At 45.7% G+C, this 18,441-nt stretch overlaps 1 protein-coding gene across 2 annotated transcripts in view; it reads right to left on the minus strand.

Annotated features, from left to right (window-relative positions):
• Positions 1 to 361: 361 nt before the first annotated feature.
• The window catches only part of ACSS1 (acyl-CoA synthetase short chain family member 1), a 38,325-nt gene continuing 20,245 nt past the window's right edge, over positions 362 to 18,441 (minus strand). The window contains exons 5-14 of one of the 2 annotated variants that reach the window (XM_009562582.2): positions 17,717 to 17,869; positions 15,776 to 15,923; positions 15,343 to 15,480; positions 14,743 to 14,835; positions 8,240 to 8,352; positions 7,244 to 7,370; positions 5,275 to 5,402; positions 3,705 to 3,768; positions 2,678 to 2,796; positions 362 to 890 (exon numbers count right to left, since the gene is read on the minus strand). In XM_009562582.2, the coding sequence (XP_009560877.2) occupies positions 717 to 890; positions 2,678 to 2,796; positions 3,705 to 3,768; positions 5,275 to 5,402; positions 7,244 to 7,370; positions 8,240 to 8,352; positions 14,743 to 14,835; positions 15,343 to 15,480; positions 15,776 to 15,923; positions 17,717 to 17,869 (1,257 nt within the window). In that variant the 3' untranslated portion in view covers positions 362 to 716. The remainder of the gene's footprint in view (positions 891 to 2,677; positions 2,797 to 3,704; positions 3,769 to 5,274; positions 5,403 to 7,243; positions 7,371 to 8,239; positions 8,353 to 14,742; positions 14,836 to 15,342; positions 15,481 to 15,775; positions 15,924 to 17,716; positions 17,870 to 18,441) is intronic. The other variant, XR_008449128.1, reaches the window with a different exon arrangement.

An 18,441-nucleotide genomic window follows, 5' to 3' on the forward strand; every position in this document is an offset into this window, starting at 1 on the left:
ACACGTAGGAAGCCTGGCAGTAGGCTTTTTGGCTCAGTTTCACAGCTGGAAGTGCTAATGCTGGCTTGCCTGGGTGGAACATGAAAGGACACAGGTTCACCATCGCTGGCAAGTCCCAGGACACATAGTGGTTAGGAACAAAGCCAAAGGAACTATTAGGCAACTGGGTAAACACAAGACAGAATTATCGGACTATGGTAAGGACTCCATGTCCTTCTCATTTCCCTAGTCACACATGTGAAACACCTGCTAGGACACCCAGCTTTGCTGGAAAGGCACCACAGTTGCAGTGGAATACAGCTACTTGAACTCAGATATCCAAGCCAAAGGAACAATTGAAGAAGTATATTCCAGGGCTTCCTTTAAAATAGCCTAAGTATTGTATAAAAAACATTTCCGTGTACAGTAACATTAAAATGAGAAACATTAACATCTGCATCTTGCTTCAGCTAGTATTAAATTTTCTCATAGCTAAAGGAAACCACCAGTGGCTCCTGTACAAGAGCTCTAAGAGCAATGAAAGGGAGTTCACCCACTGTGCAACACTGCAGACTGCTCTTAGCTCTGCATCTCAAAATACATCGTGGAGCAGAAAATCTCATTTCCCTAGAAGGGAACACAGGTTTTCTAAACAACACCAAGAAAGAACTATGTTGTTTGCCTGGTTGCTCGAGACCTTCCACATTTCCAGAGGAGAAAGATTCCAGAAGTGCTTGCTAGGAGGAACTCTTCTCCTTGTACTTCTGGTAAGCATCCAATATCTCATTGACAACACTTGGATCATCAAGTGTGGTGACATCTCCCATGTTGTTTGATTGTTCAGTGACCACTTTCTTCAGCAGCCTTCTCATAATCTTCCCCGATCGGGTTTTAGGAAGACGTTTCACCACCTGCAGAGAAGGGAAAGATGCACCCATATTGGAATCTGGCTCCTGCTGGAAACCACAAGAAAATTTGTCTAAACTGCCCTATGCCTGGCACACTATCTCATGGCCACAACTTCTCTGAGGCTGCTGGGAAATACCAGCCCACTGAGTACATTGGTTTATGTCCAATGAAAGAAGTGTCACTAGCATCAATTCTTTGTGTTATAATTTATCCTTATCTAAGTGGACTTTGTTCCCCATTTCCTCGTGGCTGCGTATCTCCAGGTTGGGTGCTTGCTGCAGGACGCGCAGCTCTTTGGAGAATCAGGTCCTGAATAAGTTGTTAACTATTGCACTACAAAGCTAGTTGCACTAGAAAACTCAGGCACTGATGATGACACAGATCTCAATGCATTACCAGAAAATTCATATTCCCCTTCACAGGCCAGGAATACAAAACACACAATACTGCACGTCAGCTGCAGAATCTCCTAGTCAAGGGATAACTCCCGTTTGCTGATGTTTCTCTGCCTCATTGTATCTGTCAGCCTACACACCTTCCTTCATAACCAGAAGAGTGTTAAATGTCTTGGCTATGCTTCTGGCAAAAGACTTAGCAGTAGATTCAAAGCTTTAGCACAACCTTGAGCCCGGTGAAGAATTCTTAGGCACTGAACAGAGATGCTAGTAAGTCTCACATTTTGCTACAGGACCAGGCCAGTAGGCTACATAACTCCAAGCATTAGACAAGGAAAGAGCTGCAGGACTTCTCTGCAAGGCTATGCACAAACACAGGGAAATAGAGACGCTTCCTTGCAACCCTTCAAGTTCTGGGAGCTGCTCCAATCCACTGAGGATTTCTTGGGCTGTTCCAAGTCGAATAAGCCACCCTTCCCCGCTCCCGTTGTACTCTGTAACCTGTGTTCCTGGTGTTCACCTTCCCAGAACACCGCTAAAGCAGAGCCCCTCAAAGAAGTGGTTGGTCAGTCTCCAAGCATTGAGTGGAGTGGATGCAGATAGGCCTTGGGAAGTAGCTAAAGCACAGCCTTGGGCACTCTCCCCAAACACACAAAGCTGAAAGGTGAGAAGGCTTGAAACAGCCTGGAATTCATCAGCATTCCCAGGGTCAGGCTGAACAGCTGAGTTACGCAACAGGAACGGTGCTTTGGGACGTGGAGTTGATGCTAATTATCAGTGCTAAATAATTGGGCAATGGAAAGTCTCACTCTGCCCCTGAGGGACAGTGAAGGTTGTGGCATTTCTCTACAGTCCAGTGGGGTTTTATCTGATCCACACAGGGCCACTGGGACCAGTGCTACATTGCTTCAGCAAGGCGTTAGTTACGTGGAGCAGTAATGCTGCTGCACAGTGAACAGGGACATCGAACATCTTGAGGCACAGGGTGGGCCTGGGGTTCCCACTTGCCAGAGCTCCTGCCAAGCACCGTGCTCTCAAACACCCTCTGTGCATCCAACTGAAGGAAGGATGGTTCAGCACTTGGTCCAGACAGAGCAGCCTTGGGGTAGCTCTGAAACATGCTCTGTAACAGCCCCACCAAGAAACTGCTGTGCAGGCTGGAACAGCTGTAATATCCCAATCACCCTCTGGGTTGCTGCTGATCCTCAGGCATGGAGAAGGAGGACATGCAGACCACTGCATCTGCCCTTCCCTACCCAGGGATCCCTCCAGCTACTTCTGGTTTTTGACTTCTTCAGCCAGAGAGGGACAACAGCAGCACTGCAGGCTAGAAGGTGAGACTTGCTCAATATGCCCCTGCCTGCTCCTGGTCCCAGCTGCAGTCTCCAACTTACCAGAATGTGGTCAGGTACAGCATATTTTGCTATCTTGGAAGCCACTATGGTTTTGAGCTCTTCTTTGACACGGTCTACATGAGTTGTCTGCTCCTTTACCACTACGAAAGCAAAGGCACCTGGAAGACAAATGAGCAGAAGCCAAATCAGATCCTAGCTGGCAAGACCAGGGATGCTCATTCGAATGCCAAGGGAGGCTTCACATTATTCCTATGTGCAATCTAGGGACTGCCAAGAAAACCATCGGTTTACAAAAGAGTCGGACTCCAGCCCTCAAACAATGGCCCAGCTTTGTCTTGACATCTATGGACTAGACTCATGCCAGTGACAATGACAATTCAACGTAAATTACCAAAGTGTCATTGGGATCAAAAGCTGGCCAGCGCAAACCAACTATTCCATTCTGTTCAAAGAACATCCCTTTCTAAGAGACGCACAACCCTTTTTAAGGAAGCTCTACCACAATCATAAACTCTATATATAACACCAATTCAGGGGAGTAACACCTGCATTTGGCTTAGGAACATGGCTGGCTTTGCCTCTTGGCAACGCAAATCAATCTGAGGATGACTGCACTTCCCGCTCCCTAGGGACCTCTTAACACAAAGCCCAGGTTAGAAATTAAGGAAAGTGTATGTAGATGTCATAGAACCATAGAATAATGGAATGCTTCGGGTTGGAAGGGACCTTAAAGATCATCCAGTTCCAACTCCCCTGCCATGGGCAGGGACAACTTCCACTGGATCAGGTTGCGCAAAGCCTCATCCAATCTGGCCTTGAACATCTCCAGGGATGGAGCAGCCACAACTCCTCTGGGGAACCTGGGCCAGTGCCTTACCACCCTCACAGGAAAACATTTCTTCCTAAGATCTCATCTAAATGTTCCCCCTTTCAGCTTAAAACTCTTCCTCCTCATCCTATTCCATGCAGTCCCTGATAAAAAGCCCCTCCTCAGGTTTCCTGCACCCCCCGTTAAATACTGGAAGGTTGCTATAAAGTCTCCCTTGAGCCCTCTCTTCTCACATACCTTCTCCTTTGATCTTGTGGGGATACCCAATCACAGCTGTCTCGGGGACCTCAGGGTGATCAGCCTTCATAGAAAGTGAAATAAAAACAGACAGAGCATAACAACTGCTTCAAGCCCTGCAGAGTTTGCACCAGTTGTTCTAGGAACAAAACACCTTGCCGTATCTCACCCTCCTCTCAGGCAATCCTACTGAAAGGACAACAGGAAAGTTGGATCTTCCTTCCTACCACATGGTCAGCTGGTGGCACAGCCATGGCCACATCTCTGGGAGTAGTACTTACCCACTGGATTTGCCCTGCTTTTAAACACACGAATAAGAACTCTTACACTGCTAAGCCCACTGCACGCCAAGCTGAATTTACATCAGCTCAAAACATGCTTTCTTTGTGCTCTTGCGTGTGCGTGGCTATGGTCCCAAGTGGGGACTGACCATTGCCAAATCACAAGCAAAACCAGTCCTAAATTGCTCCAGGCCATAGGGTACTGCTGCCAACAGAGCAAAAGCAAAGCTGCCAACATCACAGCCCACATCTGAGTGGGGTCTGTAAGTGCCCAAAGCGCACCAGAAGGCAGAAATAATAGGCCTCTTCATCTTCCCAGAAAGGGAGAAGGGTTGTTTTGCTGAATGCATATTTTTATTAGTATGCTACACAACAGTGTTTTTCTGTCACACTTTAGAGTTTAACATTCTTGTGCAGTAAAAACACAATTTGACCAGAAGAAATCGCATATCTGAATGCCCCTCCAAAAACTGGCTTATGATATCCTAGATTAAAATATGAAAGAAATCATCACAGAGCAATCAAAGTACATAAATATGGTTGCATATACACATGCACGCACACATACAGAGTGGGAGACGAACTGGATCTTGTATCTACAATCACAAACCCACATGGACTAAAGATTTACTCACAGAGGAGGCAACAGAATCCTGTTTGCCATGCAAAAACAGCTCAGGTTTATCAAACGTTACATTTAGTGCCATTTGCAGGCAAGGGACATAATATAGAAATAAATATTCAGGTCAAGCTCTGAAGCTCTGAGGACTTTTTGTTTTCTATTCCCTGAGCTAATATTACTTTTCTCTTAAAATAAGGGACTAGCTTTGCAGCTGACATGAATCAAGGCTGCTTCATATTTAACACTGCTGAATTCTCAGGCATACTCAGCTAGTTCAGATGAGCAAGAATGACAGATTTGGGAAGAAGAGGTTAGATGTTAGCAGAGGGGAAAGAACAAACAGGAGAGACAATCCCTTATGGAGACTCCACCAGCATCTAAAATTACAACTGCAACAGGACAAATACAGCTCTGACAGCTCCACTGCAGGGACTACCCATGGAGTGACCGCTCTCTCACTTGCCCATTTGTCATCTCCTGAATAAGGATGCTGTTTCCTTTTCCACATTTGCTATTCATGACGCATCAAACTGCTGCATGTATGCAGGGGTAGGCGTTTGAAGGCAACAGACCCTGCGCTTGCATAAAGTCATAAAGCTTCTTTCAAGGGGCCACTCTGTCCCACAGGTACACCCTGTCAAGGGACCTCTACCTGCTCAGAACTTACCATTGCATCTTCTATCTCTGCTGTCCCAAGCCTGTGTCCACTGATGTTAATGACATCATCCATACGCCCTGTTATCTGGTAATAGCCTTTCTTGGTCCTGTAAGCACCATCCCCTGTGAAGTAGTAACCTACAGCAAAGACACATGGTGGTCAGCAGCAGGAACTGTGCCAGCCTGTTGCTTTGGGCTCTAACACAGAACAGACTATGCTCTAGAATGGCAAGTAGGGTGGGGTGGATCAAGCAGTTTGCAGGGACTTCTAAGCCTACAGCTGCATGACCTACCACACACCATTTCCCACTTCCCTCTGCCATCCCCAGCCTCTGTCTGCTTTGCCTACACTCTGCTGGCTACTAGCAAGCACCTGAGCAGCACCAAGGCAGTGGAGGTCAGATCTTTGCCAAGATGTGCAAAATCGCTGCAGGCAATCAGCAGCAAACAGTGGTTGATGTTCCCTGTAGTAAAACCAAGGCCAGTAACAAGTTGTGCCAGGGGAGGTTCGGATTAGACATCAGGAAAAATTTCTTCACCAAAAGGGTTATCAGGCACTGGCACAGCCTGTGTAGGGAATTGGCCAAGTCACCATTCCTGGAGGGATTTAAAAGACAGATAGATGAGGGGCTCAGAGATATGGTTTAGTAGTGGACAGGTACGGTTGGACTTGATGATCAAAAAGGTCTTTTCCAACCAAACAATACTATGATCCTACGAACACAACAGTGATGCTTTGTTGGACTGACAAAACCAAGAAGGGTGGTCTCTGATCTCTCTAGGCTTTACACATCCACAGCTGTACAGCAACACAGCTCAGGCCTGGTGCCTATGGCTCCAAGATAAAACCACTTCGAATGCCATCCGCCAGCAGGCCATAGGCTATTGGGCTGCTAGCTACACCCAACAGACATAGAAAACTAAAACTGCCCAGCTGAAAGGGAGCAGTTCTATTACATTTTGCAGGTGGGAATAATGCCAATTTTTTTAATCGCTTACACTGGGACTGATGAAAAGTTATTTTCCCTTCCAGCTATCAAAGATTCAGTCCCTCTCCATCACATGAGTATTGCAGAAACACTGTTATCAAGTTAGCTGAAAAAGAAAACCCATGATAAGCAAGGTGTTTAGAGAGTCTAAAACTTCTGAGCGAAACTGAAAAAGACACAGTGGTTCCAGGAAACTCCAGCATCACTGAGAACACCAGATTGTGTTGGCTTTTCATCAAAGCCATGTCGGCATCTGAATTGTTACTGTGGCACTTCTGAGCAGCAGCAGCCAGCTAGTGCTGCGAAATCTGAAGGTGGTTCTTGCCAGAACCCATTACTGGCCAATTCATGACTTTTCAGTCATGCCTCCAGCCTTTCCAAATCAATTAAACAATGATCCACTAACAAGATTTCAGATACAAACACATAGTAAGTTATGAGAAGCTATGGCGTCATTCAACTTCTTCTACCAGTTTCCCATTCTTATTTTCCAACTCTTTTTTTACAACTTACAGGATTATCTCTCTAATTCTTGTCTACCTTTCAAATCCCTTTCAGTTGCTCCCCTGAGTGTCCAATCTCCTACAATAAAATGTTTCCCTGCCACTTCTAATTATTGCCAGGTACAACTTGATCATGTTTTAAAAAAAGAAAGGACGTCACAGCCTGTGACAGCAGCAGTGAGATTCAGTGATGTGGGGGTAATTTCCCACCCAATACTCCTATTTCCAACCGACACACAAATGGCCCAAAGAAAATGTGTTTGGACTTTAAAACTTGGGACATTAAACATGTCTAAAAAACAAATTTCCTTTCGACAGCTAGAAAGGCCAACACTATCTCAGACTGTTAGTGCACATTTGCAATGTGTGACCCACAGCCCCAAGCAAATAGGATCTGGCTGGCACAGAAATATCACAAAGCGTTGCTGAAAACATTCAGTGTGCTTATATGGCAGTGCAGCCTACCTTCCTTTAGCTCTTTCCTTACCTGGGTAGACTTTGAAATAGGCATCAAGAAATCGCTGGTGATCTCCATAGATTGTTCTTGCCATGCCAGGCCATGGCTGGGCAATGCAAAGAGCACCGGACACATCATTGCCCTCTATAACCTTTCCCTGCAGGTTCAAGCACAGGAAGAATGATCAGGTGAACAAAATAGGAATAGTAAGCGCTTCTGTGTCTCTGATGTGACAACAGCCACCCTGCCAATCACTGCAGACTGCTCATGGAGGGCCACAGGTGAAGAAAATGAACCCACTCCTTCCTTACCCTTTGAGGCTAGTAGCACAGCAGATAAGACACTTTTAAGACTAAAAGACGAGGGAGTGCTTTGATTCTCCAAAGGGCAAGGCCAGCAAAGATAAGTCAAGCAGCCAGAGGATGCCTAGGATGAGGCTAGCAAGGAAATGGCCAGATCCCTGCTTTCCATTTTCACTTCTGTTAATTGTGACATTCCCTTACTAAGCCACGTATGGAGATAATATGCTTTACAGTTAAACAGAGCACTGGAGCCCAGACAGGGATCATACAGCACGGCTTCATAGACCAGCACCAGCTCTGTCACCGAAACACACACTTGCAGGGCCTCATGGCTTGCATTTCCCTTGGAAAACTCCATCAGTCCCATTGGCTGCATCAGTCTTGCCACATCACTGGATGTTGCATGCGCTGCTCCAGCTGTGTGACCTCAGACTGCTCTCATAAATGGAGGCAGCAGCTCTTAATTAGAAGCAGTGCAAGACAATAAAAGTGGTGCTGAAAAAGCAAATATCCCTCTAGAGATCTGCAGGCAGCTTGCAATGCCCAGCTGGCAATCTCAGTGGACATTTGAGACGTGCTTGATATATGAATTCCTCATCTATTCTACCATTTCAATTGAGGAAAAACACCCTTCTAGATCCTGTTCCTCTGCCACCAGGAAGGCGATTAAGGCAGTGACGTGCAGGGGCTTCTCTTTCAGAGACCCAGTACAGCTTCAACTCACTTTCTCATCCATCAGCACGGGCACAATCCCAAAGAAAGGTCTCATAGCCATAGCCGGAAGAATCTCAGCTTTCTCCTCTGAAGGCCGTGGGGCAATGCAGATACCACCAGTTTCTGGAAGAATAATGAAAAACAGAATATTTGGGGTCCATCCAATGCTGGATGAAAATGAATGCCAGCTTTTCTCAGTTAAAGAAAGGAATAGTGAAGACTTCTTGCAATAAAAAGCCCCTAGGAAGGAACTAAGCAACACCAAGTAGCACAGTGATCTGAAATACGGATCTGGAGAACAAGTTTTACAAGGAGCAGCTGAGGAAACTGGGATCGTTTAGCCTGGAGAAGAGGCTGAGGGGGAGACCTTACCACCCTCTACCAGGACCTAAAAGGAGTTTGTAGTGAGGCAGGTGTTGGTCTTTTCTCCCAAGTAACAAGCAATAGGACAAGAGGAAATGGTCTCAAGTTTCACCAGGTGAAGTTTAGATTGGATATTAGGAAAAATTTCTTTACTGAAAGAGTGGTGAAGCATTGGAAGAGGCTGCCCAGGGAAGTGGTGGAGTCTCCATCCCTGGAGGTGTCCAAAAAACATGTCGACATAGCACTTCAGGACATGGTTTAGTACACATGGTGGTGTTGGGCTGACAGTTGGACTGGATGATCTTAGAGGTCTTTTCCAACCTTAATGATTCTACAGTTCTGTCATCCTATGGAAGCAGTACAGACCTGATAAACCAAGAGCTCTTTGTGAATACAACAAAGGCTTAAACACAGAAAATGTCTGGCAAGCCAGGGCAACAGCACCAAGGCCTGTTCTACCTACAGAAGGCAGAAAGCTGCAGGCAGGCCCCCACCTTGGTGAGCCTGGATTAAGGAGTAACTACTCCTACTCCCTTCTCTGCATGATGCATTATTCAGTGCTGGCTGCAAAAATTGCTGCCCACCATGTACATCAGTGACAAACCACAGAGGGTGGCCAAGCAGTCACTTCAGGGGAAGAGCAGCTCCTCATGCTCCAGAACGTCATCCGGCTTAACTCTTCAAAGGTTTACCTCAGTCTGTGGATCCTGCAGCAGCAGTGGCAGCCACCACATGCAGGTTCCAGAGCCTTCCCACAGACTCGTCCGTGGCAAGTCAGTCAGCAACAGTGAAGATCCCCAGAGACTGCAGGCAGCTCTAAAGCACACCAACACCCACACAGCTCCTTCTCACACTAACAGGGTTGCCTGAAGGCAGGGACAGGACTCACCAGCCCCATGTCCTACACTAGAAATGATTTTACAGTGAAACTATAAGCATATCAGGAGATTTATCTCCCAGTGCTGTTTTTTACAGCTGTCTAAAGTTAGCATGAAAAGCACTTTAGGAGTCTGAATTACTTTTATTACAGAGTATGAGATTAAACCACCCCTGACAGGCAGGTCGAGCTTATCTTCTATTCCAAATTGAATCTTTTAATCATCCTTTTTCATTCCTGCTGGGATGAGCACTAAATCAGATTTCAGCCTTAATCAGATCTTATTTACTCTAAAACTAATTCAGAAACACAACAGAGAAACAAAAACAAAGAGCATCAGGCTTTTAAAAATACAGCTCTGTAAATAAATGTTCTGCCACTTTGAGAGTGTATTCCTCTACCTGGTCTTTGCTGAAGTTGTGAAACTGAAACCAGAGACTGGAAAGGCTGAATTTGACCCGAACTTGCATGCAGCTGCCCAGATGTGGTAAGAAGGTAGGGTCTCTTTGAGAAACCCTAAGCTTCAAGCCTGCAGAAAATAGTTTCCCGTGTGGCCTACATACAAAATTATTCCACATTCAGTAATGGGCATGTATCCACTATGGGAGTAGCTGAGAGAACTGGGATTGTTTAGCCTGGAGGGGGCTGAGGGGAGAACTCATCACTCTCTACAGTTCCCTGAAAGGAGGTTGTAGTGATGTGGGTGCTGGTCTCTTCTCTTCTCCCAAGAAACTAGTGACAGGACAGGAGGAAATGGCTCAAGTTGTGCTGAGGGGGGGGAGGTTAGATGGGGTATTAGGAAAAATTTCTTTACTGAAAGAGTGGTGAAGCATTGCAAGAAGCTGCCCAGGGAAGTGGTGGAGTCTCCATCCCTGGGGGTGTTTGAAAAACATGCAGACATGGCACTTTGGGACATGGTTTAGTAGGCATGGTGGTGTTGGGCTGCTGGTTGGACTGGATGGTCTTAGAGGTCTTTTCCAGCCTTAATGATTCTATGAAACTGATGGTTGCTTTTCGTAAGCCACTACTCATTCTGAACACAGCACTGAAAGCTATGTTTCAGCGTGGGTTTTGCCACATCCTACACATTCTGCAGCCAGCTTCACAAAAGGCAGTGATGTCCAAAGGTAGCTGCACAGTGGCAGGCATACTTTAAAAATTATTTGCATGGCAAAGACCTATTTTAAACTGGTTTAAAAGTACCAAGTTAGCCTCTGACAAACGACAAAGCCAGCAAGGCTTCCAGGCTCTGCTTTGCCCTTATGAAGTCTGTCTCTTTAGGGGCAGAGCTGGCAGAAGAAAAGCCCTACTTCCACGTTTCCTGTGCCCATGCTGTCACCATACAGCAAACACACCGAGATTTTAGAACCACAGAAAAATAAAATGGTCTGGGTTGAGAGGACCTTAAAGATCATCGAATTCCACACCCCATGCATTGGACAGGGACACCTTCCACTGCATCAGGTTGCTCAAAGCCTCATCCAACTTGGCCTTTAACATCTCTAGGGATGGGGCAGCCACAATTCGTCTGGACAGCCTGTGTCAGCACCTCACCACCCTCACAGGAAAATACTTCTTCCCAAGATCTCATCTAAATCTCCCCTCTTTTAACTTAAAACTGTCCCCACTCATCCTATCCCTGCACTCCCTGATAAAAAGCCCCTCCCCAGCTTTCCTGTAGCGTCTTTCAGTACTGGAAGGCTGCTACAGGGTCTCCCTAGAGCCTTCTCTTCTCCAGGCTGAACAACCCCAGCTCTCTCAGCCTGTCCTCGGATGGAAGGTGCTCCAGCCCTTGGATCATCTTTATGGCCTCTTCTGGACTCTCTCCAACAGATCCATGTCCTTCGTGTGCTGAGGACTTCAGAACTGAATGCAGGACTCCAGGTGAGGTCTCATAAGAGCAGAGTAGATGGGGAGAATCCCCTCCCTTGCCCTCTTGGTTTCACTGCTTTCGATGCAGCCCAGGATACAGTTGACTTTCCAGGCTGCAAATGCACACTGCTGGCTCATGTTGAGTTTCTCATCCACCAGGATGTCCTTTTAAGCAAGGACAGCAAGAATCTGAGCAGAGATGGCGATGGATTGAAACAGGCTTCCCTCTGCTATGGGTAAATTGCCTCTGACAGCAGAGTGAAGCACATACTCTGCCACTATTGTCTTCACCACCACAGACAGATTGGGCTGACTGCTTTGGGGAAAGAATCCATCTCAGAAGCACCTGCCCAATCTAAATCATCATAGGATGGCACCAACAAAAAAAGCTTCCACCGTCTATTCAGAGATGTCTTTAAAAAACAGCTTTTGTTCCCAGCTGCATAGAACAGCTGTGCTTTTTTTATGAAACCAATAAAAAAAAACCTCATGTCTCTTCTGCACTGAGAACTACACATGAAACTCTCACACAGCTTTGATTCTATTCCTGTCAATCAGAGCACAGCATTACCTAATATTCTAACAGTAAGAGCCATAGGAATTTTCCATCTCTCTCATCTGCAAATACCATGCTAGTTAAATTGCTTCTTATAATCGCTATCTCATTCATTTGCTGATCCAAAGACTTTCAAGTGGATTCTTAAATCACCATTTGCTGAACTTTATGCCTTCCAGGCTTCATTAGGTGGCAACATGCTGCCGCTTCAGAAAGCAAGAGACCGTAGAGGACACTGCATACAACACTACAATTAACAAGCTTTATTGGAATTGTCTATGAGAGGTGACACTGCAGGCTCACAGCCAGCATCCATCAAACGGTTTCTATGATCTCTTTCCATGCTCCCTTTACTTTCAAATGGCATATTTAACGTTTCCAAGATTAATTTGGCTTACTCGTTATTGGAAGCATCCACTGTGGAGAAAGATTGATTCCACTTTTTAATAAAATCAATTTAATGAATATTTATCATTATATGATGCTTTGAGGAGCCAGTAACTGTTTATCTGCAAAACTATGCGTGGTTCAAGGTAAGATCAAGCACTCTGCACTTACAGACTGTACAGCAAATGTTCTTTAAACTCTCACATAACAGTTCTGGCTCCAAAAAAAACCCAGGAGAAATACAGTTTAACATAAGATCTAACCCCGTACTTTAGAGGAAATAAGAGACACTGCCTGCACACTGCACACACCAGTTAATTGCAGACAAATAAAAAAAGTATTAGGGCAAAAACAGATTCTTCTCAACTCCATCACTGTACAGTAAGCAACTGCTTCTCTACTGTTTTATTTCAGAACAGTGAGGAGGAAAGCATATAACACCTAACCAGTCAGCTTTCCTTCTGCCCAGCATGTGAGAACCCAGATGGTTTATGAGATCAGTAATTGAAGTAGATAGTAGTTAACATTGCTGCTCTGAATTCTGAGGTTGTTTTATTTCAATTCTGAAAATAAAAAGTCTGGTCTGGATTAAATGGAGCTTGGTTGTGTGCCAGAAGCTAATTCATGACACTGAGATGGACTACAGGGATTCTGAAGAGAGAGGCTGTTAGCTGGGATAAGGATGAAATCAGGACCAACTTGACTGGAAAGAAAATGAATATTCCACCCAATGGCAGCTGAAAACTTAAGAGTAGACATAGCTTTTATTCAGCAGAGACAGAATGCCAGCAGCTGTGCTGCACCCTTGGTGTGGGTAGCAGGAGTAGGGAAGTGATCATCCCCCTGAACTCAGCACTGGTGAAGCTGCACCTCAAATCCTGTGATCAGTTTTGGTACAAGGAGGACATTGAGATGCTGGAACATGGCCAGAGAAGGGGAACAGAGCTGGGGAAGGGTCTGGAGTACAGGGGCTACAGGAGTATCTGAGGGAACTGGGGTTGTTTAGCCTGGAGGAGGCTGAGGGGAGACCTCATAGCTCTCTACAAGGACCTGAAAGGAGGTTGTAGTGAGGCAGGTATTGGTTTCCTCTCCCAAGTAACAAGTGATAGGACAGCAGGAAATGGCCTGAAGTGGTGCCAGGGGAGATTTAGATTGGATATTAAGAAAAATTTCTTTACTGAAAGAGTGGTGAAGCACTGGCAGAGGCTGCCCAGGGAAGGGGTGGAGTCTCCATCCCTGGAGGTGTCAAAAAAATGCGTAGATGTGGCACTTTGGGACATGGTTTAGTAGACACAGGAGTGCTCACAAGTGGACTGGATGATCTTAGTGTTTTTTTCCAACCTTATGAGTCTATGATTCTATGAACCTATAATCCTTGAAGCCTGTAGCTCCATGGCAAACTGTGCAAGACTTGAGGACATATTGCAAGACACCCTTAGCAACTTTTGAATATTGGTGCCCAGAAAAGAGAAGTGGGTGCTGAGGAAGAAGCTGGGAAGAAGCTGCAGGACTCTCAAGAGCAGGGCCCCACAAGCCAGCAGAGCCCCAGCCAAAGTGCAACACTGTGGCCTCTCTCCACTGCAGGCCTCTCAAGAGCAGGGCCCCACAAGCCAGCAGAGCCCCAGCCAAAGTGCAACACTGTGGCCTCTCTCCACTGCAGGCCAGGGCCGGCAGAAGGCAGGGACCAGCTCAGCTCTAACTGGAGAGGTATCTACGAGAGCCAGCCACTCTGTCCCACTAGTTTTAAGTGCAAAAAAAACCTTAACTGATATACACACAGCTGCATCAAGCATGTCCACCAAAACAGAAGCGCGCATCTCTTTGAGGCATCAAATGTCCAGGTCCAAAACAACTAGAGCATACAACTTCACTCCTGGGCTGCCTGCTCCCAGGCAGCCCTGCTGGGCGATGGCCACTGTCTCCTACCCACCTGAAACATAGCCAGCAAGCCTCAGCTCACTCCTTGTCAATCCACAACAGCAGCTGCTCGAGTCACTTTGACTACACAACTTAACTTTCCATCCTCCTCTGACCATTCCCAAGAAGGGAAACAAAGCACACCTAAGTACGGGTTGCGGCTATATGGTGCTATAAATGTCTTTTCATGATAAGACCACATCAAGGTCAGTACAGCTGCATAAATAATTGAAAATGAGGTTTGCAATTCAAGCTGCCTCCTCCCAGCTTCACCCAGAAATTCAATCTTCACCTCCTGTTTCTAGAACCAATTGAGATTTTCCAGCATTCAAAACACCAAAGAACATTTAGAGGGGAAAATAAAAAAACAAGACCGCTAGTGCTTTTATTACATTGCTATTATGTGCTGAACCTCCCAAGTTACTTACAAAAGCAGAACAAAATGCCAGGGTTTGACAAACTCATGGGATTGAACTGAAATGTTATTAATTCTTCTCTCCCCATTAGCAACCTGTCCAGACTCCCCAGTGATGCCCTTTACCTGTCTGCCACCACGTGTCGACAAGGGTGCAGCGCCCTTCTCCCACCACATGGTAGAACCACTGCCAGGCTTCGTTGTTGATGGGCTCTCCAACTGGATCAAAATAAGTAAGGAAGCAGACTGTAACTGGGGTTTGGTGCACAACACGCTGAAGGCATGATCTTTAAGCAGCATTTTTGCCGGGATGTGTAAAGGACTGACTTTATCCAGAAAGACCAAAAGGTAAGCAATAAATATCCCTGAAAGCAATTAATCAATGCAAGTCATGTATAAGAACTTTCAGAAAACTAAATAATGCAGGAAAATGCTGCTTAGGACACCTATGCCAATAAAATTCAAAGTGATATTATTTACCTTGGGATTAAATCCTTTTACCAAAGAATGCAATCCTGCAAAATAAGCCAGGAAACAGGCAATCACACTAAGGTTCAATGGCCCCAACTTCAGTTTGTTTCTCCTTCTGCTAAGAAAATATCTGAAAAGCCAGATAGGGGGCCTGATTTAGCATCTATTTCTAAGCTTGTCCCATTTGGTCAGCTGAGCTGCTCTGGTTCCTTCATTTCACCAGACAAAACTCCATATCTTTTTCAGAAGAAGTACCTGATCCCAAAGTCTTCAAGGAAGATCTGTCATATTTCTTCACCCACTCTTCTCCATAATTCAGGAGCAATCTTATAGCCGTAGGTGCTCCATAAAACTGATTAATTTTCAACCTCTGTACCACTTCCCAGTAACGACCTGCAAGATCACAAACAGTCTTTTAATCTGTCTCACAGTGACACACCGCCACAAACACTAAGCAGGAAGGTTAACAACCAAAGCAAAAGCTGCACATACTGTGAGTATAGAACAAAACCAACGGCAATGTTTTTATCTCACCCTGGATGCACAGATGTTCCTGAATATTCTAGACACACGTTCCCAAGAAATGAAGCTTACCTCCACTGAGGAGGCAGGTCACACCGGACAAGTTTCTGCATCTCCTTTGTCACACTGCCATGTCTAGCCAAACCTTTGCCCATCACTTCCTCACCTGGGTCAGGGTACACTGGAGTGCTTTCAAAGAGGACAGAGGTGGCTCCATTGCAGAGTGGTCCATACACAACATAGCTATGTCCTGTGATCCAGCCAATGTCAGCCATACAGCCAAAAACATCGCCTTGCTGGTAGTCAAATACATACTGCAAAGATAAATGTAAGGCCAGCTGACTTTCTGTTGGCAGGCACAAAGAGCTTAAAGATAAGGTGCTGGACTCATCATATCCACCTGGGAGCAAGAGAGCACACAGGGCCAGTGGAGCCAGACATGTAGGACACAGCAACACAACAGCCAGCCCAAGGTGAGGAAGCAAATCAGAGGGGCAGTACCAGGGCTTTCAGTCTCCTGACTTCTTTTGCAAACAGCCAGGGAGCATGGCTTTACTAGGAGCTGCTCAGACTGGAGGAAAAAAAAACCTACAACCAAAGCCCAGAGCCCTGGATCCTGGAGTAAGCATCCTTAGGTAAGTCCATGTGGGAGGAATGACCCCGAACCGCAGTTGCAGGGCTCAGAGACTTAGACCCCTCACCAATATTAACAGGTTTCCATGAGAAAGCTGGTGAAACTGATACGCGTCCATTAAATGCTTTCTGAAAAACGTTCTTATCTACTCAGCTTCTCTATCAGTGTTTATCGCTTTCCAGATGCTCCCCTCTCCCTGCTCATTAAATTCAAGATAAAGACCTTGGACAACTCACTATCTTGTCTCAGTTATGGAAAATGCTCCCCACTGTAAATCTAACTCCTCAACTGTGTGAAGAGGTCCTGACTCCTAAGGCACAGTCAGCTTTATGTTTTAAATGAAAGAAAATGGATCAGAACCAAAAAAAATCCCAGTCCAGGAGTGTATGACAGAAGCATCACCCATGAGTGTGCAAGACCCCAGAGGCCACACAGACCAGCTGATGTCTCTACCTAGAGGAGCCAATTCTCGCTTACCTTTGCTACTCCCCGTCCCTGTCAGGCTCTGAAGAGACCACAACTGCTTACAGCGCCTCCCTGCATATCTGCACCAGAGTGCAGGGTTTACCTTCTGGACTAATGAAGAGATGCCTTGGCAATCACACAGTCACTTAGAAAAGCTGATATAACAAAAACCCTTCACATAGAGAAGTCTGACACTTACACATTTAAATCTTCTAAAAGTTCAACTGTGTCAGCCTAAAGAAAGAAAACGTGATTACAAACAAGGTGATACCTCAAAAGCCAGATGGAGACCACTCACTGCAGTCCTCTCCACACCTCACTGTTACCTTTTCATATGCAGATCTCGGACCAGAAGCTTCAAGAAGCAGTGACTTAACTTTTATTTTTTTATGAGAAAGGGTGGTAAAACACCTAGCCCCAATCACATAGAAAAGCAACGCAAAGGTGCAACCACAGAGCATGATTGTAATTTTTGATCTTCAGACAAGTCATTTTAGGGTATGGTTTAGTGGGTGGTGTTGGAGTGAGGTTTGGACTTGATGATCTTAGAGGTCTTTTCCAACTTTAATGGTTCTATGATCCTAAGTGCTGTGCAAACAGGTTGTTCTAAGGGTCCAGATCCTTTCTGAAATAAAAACGGCCAGCATTCCACTGCAAAATAGTACAGTAATATCCACATTAACAATGCCAGTAAGATACTTACCAGAATCTCCTTAGTTGCATCACTTTAATGTTCGCAAACTTTGGCCTGCAACACTAGCACGTTTTAAAAGCAGAAGCAACAGCACCACAGTTTCCTTCCTCTGCTTTGCATAGTATTGTATTGCCCAGGAACAAATCTCAAAGATTAATTACAATTTCTTAGATGTTTTTCAGTTTGTTTGCACCCAGTGAGCCAACTCAGCACCAAACACAAAATGCAGCCACCACCCCCATCAGTCCACGTCCCTCTCGTTAAGCACTGTCAGAAGGTAAACGAACCTCTTCCAGAGGGTGCAGCTGAATTACCTTGTGTGTGAGAGCAGCGTACAGCAGGTATCCAGCCTGGGAGTGAACAATGCCTTTGGGTTTCCCAGTGCTGCCAGAGGTATACAACATGAAAAGCATGTCTTCACTGTCCATGCTCTCCGGAGTACATACAGAAGCTGCCTTGGCCATCTCCTACGGACAATAAAAGGGTGGTAACAACAGGAAGACTTTGGATCTACAAAGCCAACCAATACTCCATCTGTAAGCATGCCAGCAGTGTACAGAGACAAGAACCACTGTTGCTGCTGCCCCCTCACAAACATCCATGGTATCATAGGTTATACGTGCTCATCTAGTGGAAAGGTTCATGTGCGCACACAGCACCTGCCAGATGCAGAAATCAAGGGAAATTGGCCAGATAAAATAACATTTCAGGAAAAAAAAATTACATTTCAAGCCTTTGCAAGCTGCTGGTAGAAAACCAAAGTGTGACTGCAAACATGAACCACACTTGCCAGCAGCAGCAAAGCTGACTGGACACTGTGCAGGATCTTCCTTTTCCTTTTAAAACCACAGTGCTGCAACATTCATCAGCCGTCCCTGGCCCTAGCAGTGGACAGCTGTCTTGTCCATTTGATCCTCAGATACCAACAGCTTCTACTCATGACAAGAAGAGTGTTTTACTCTCCCTCTGTTGCTCTCCTCATACTCCACCGTTCGGTCAGGTGGGAGAGTTCATGTCCTCAATGCTATGGTCAGGATGC

The sequence above is a fragment of the Cuculus canorus genome, chromosome 3 (genome assembly GCF_017976375.1).
Source record: "Cuculus canorus isolate bCucCan1 chromosome 3, bCucCan1.pri, whole genome shotgun sequence".
Taxonomy (NCBI): Eukaryota; Metazoa; Chordata; class Aves; order Cuculiformes; family Cuculidae; genus Cuculus; species Cuculus canorus.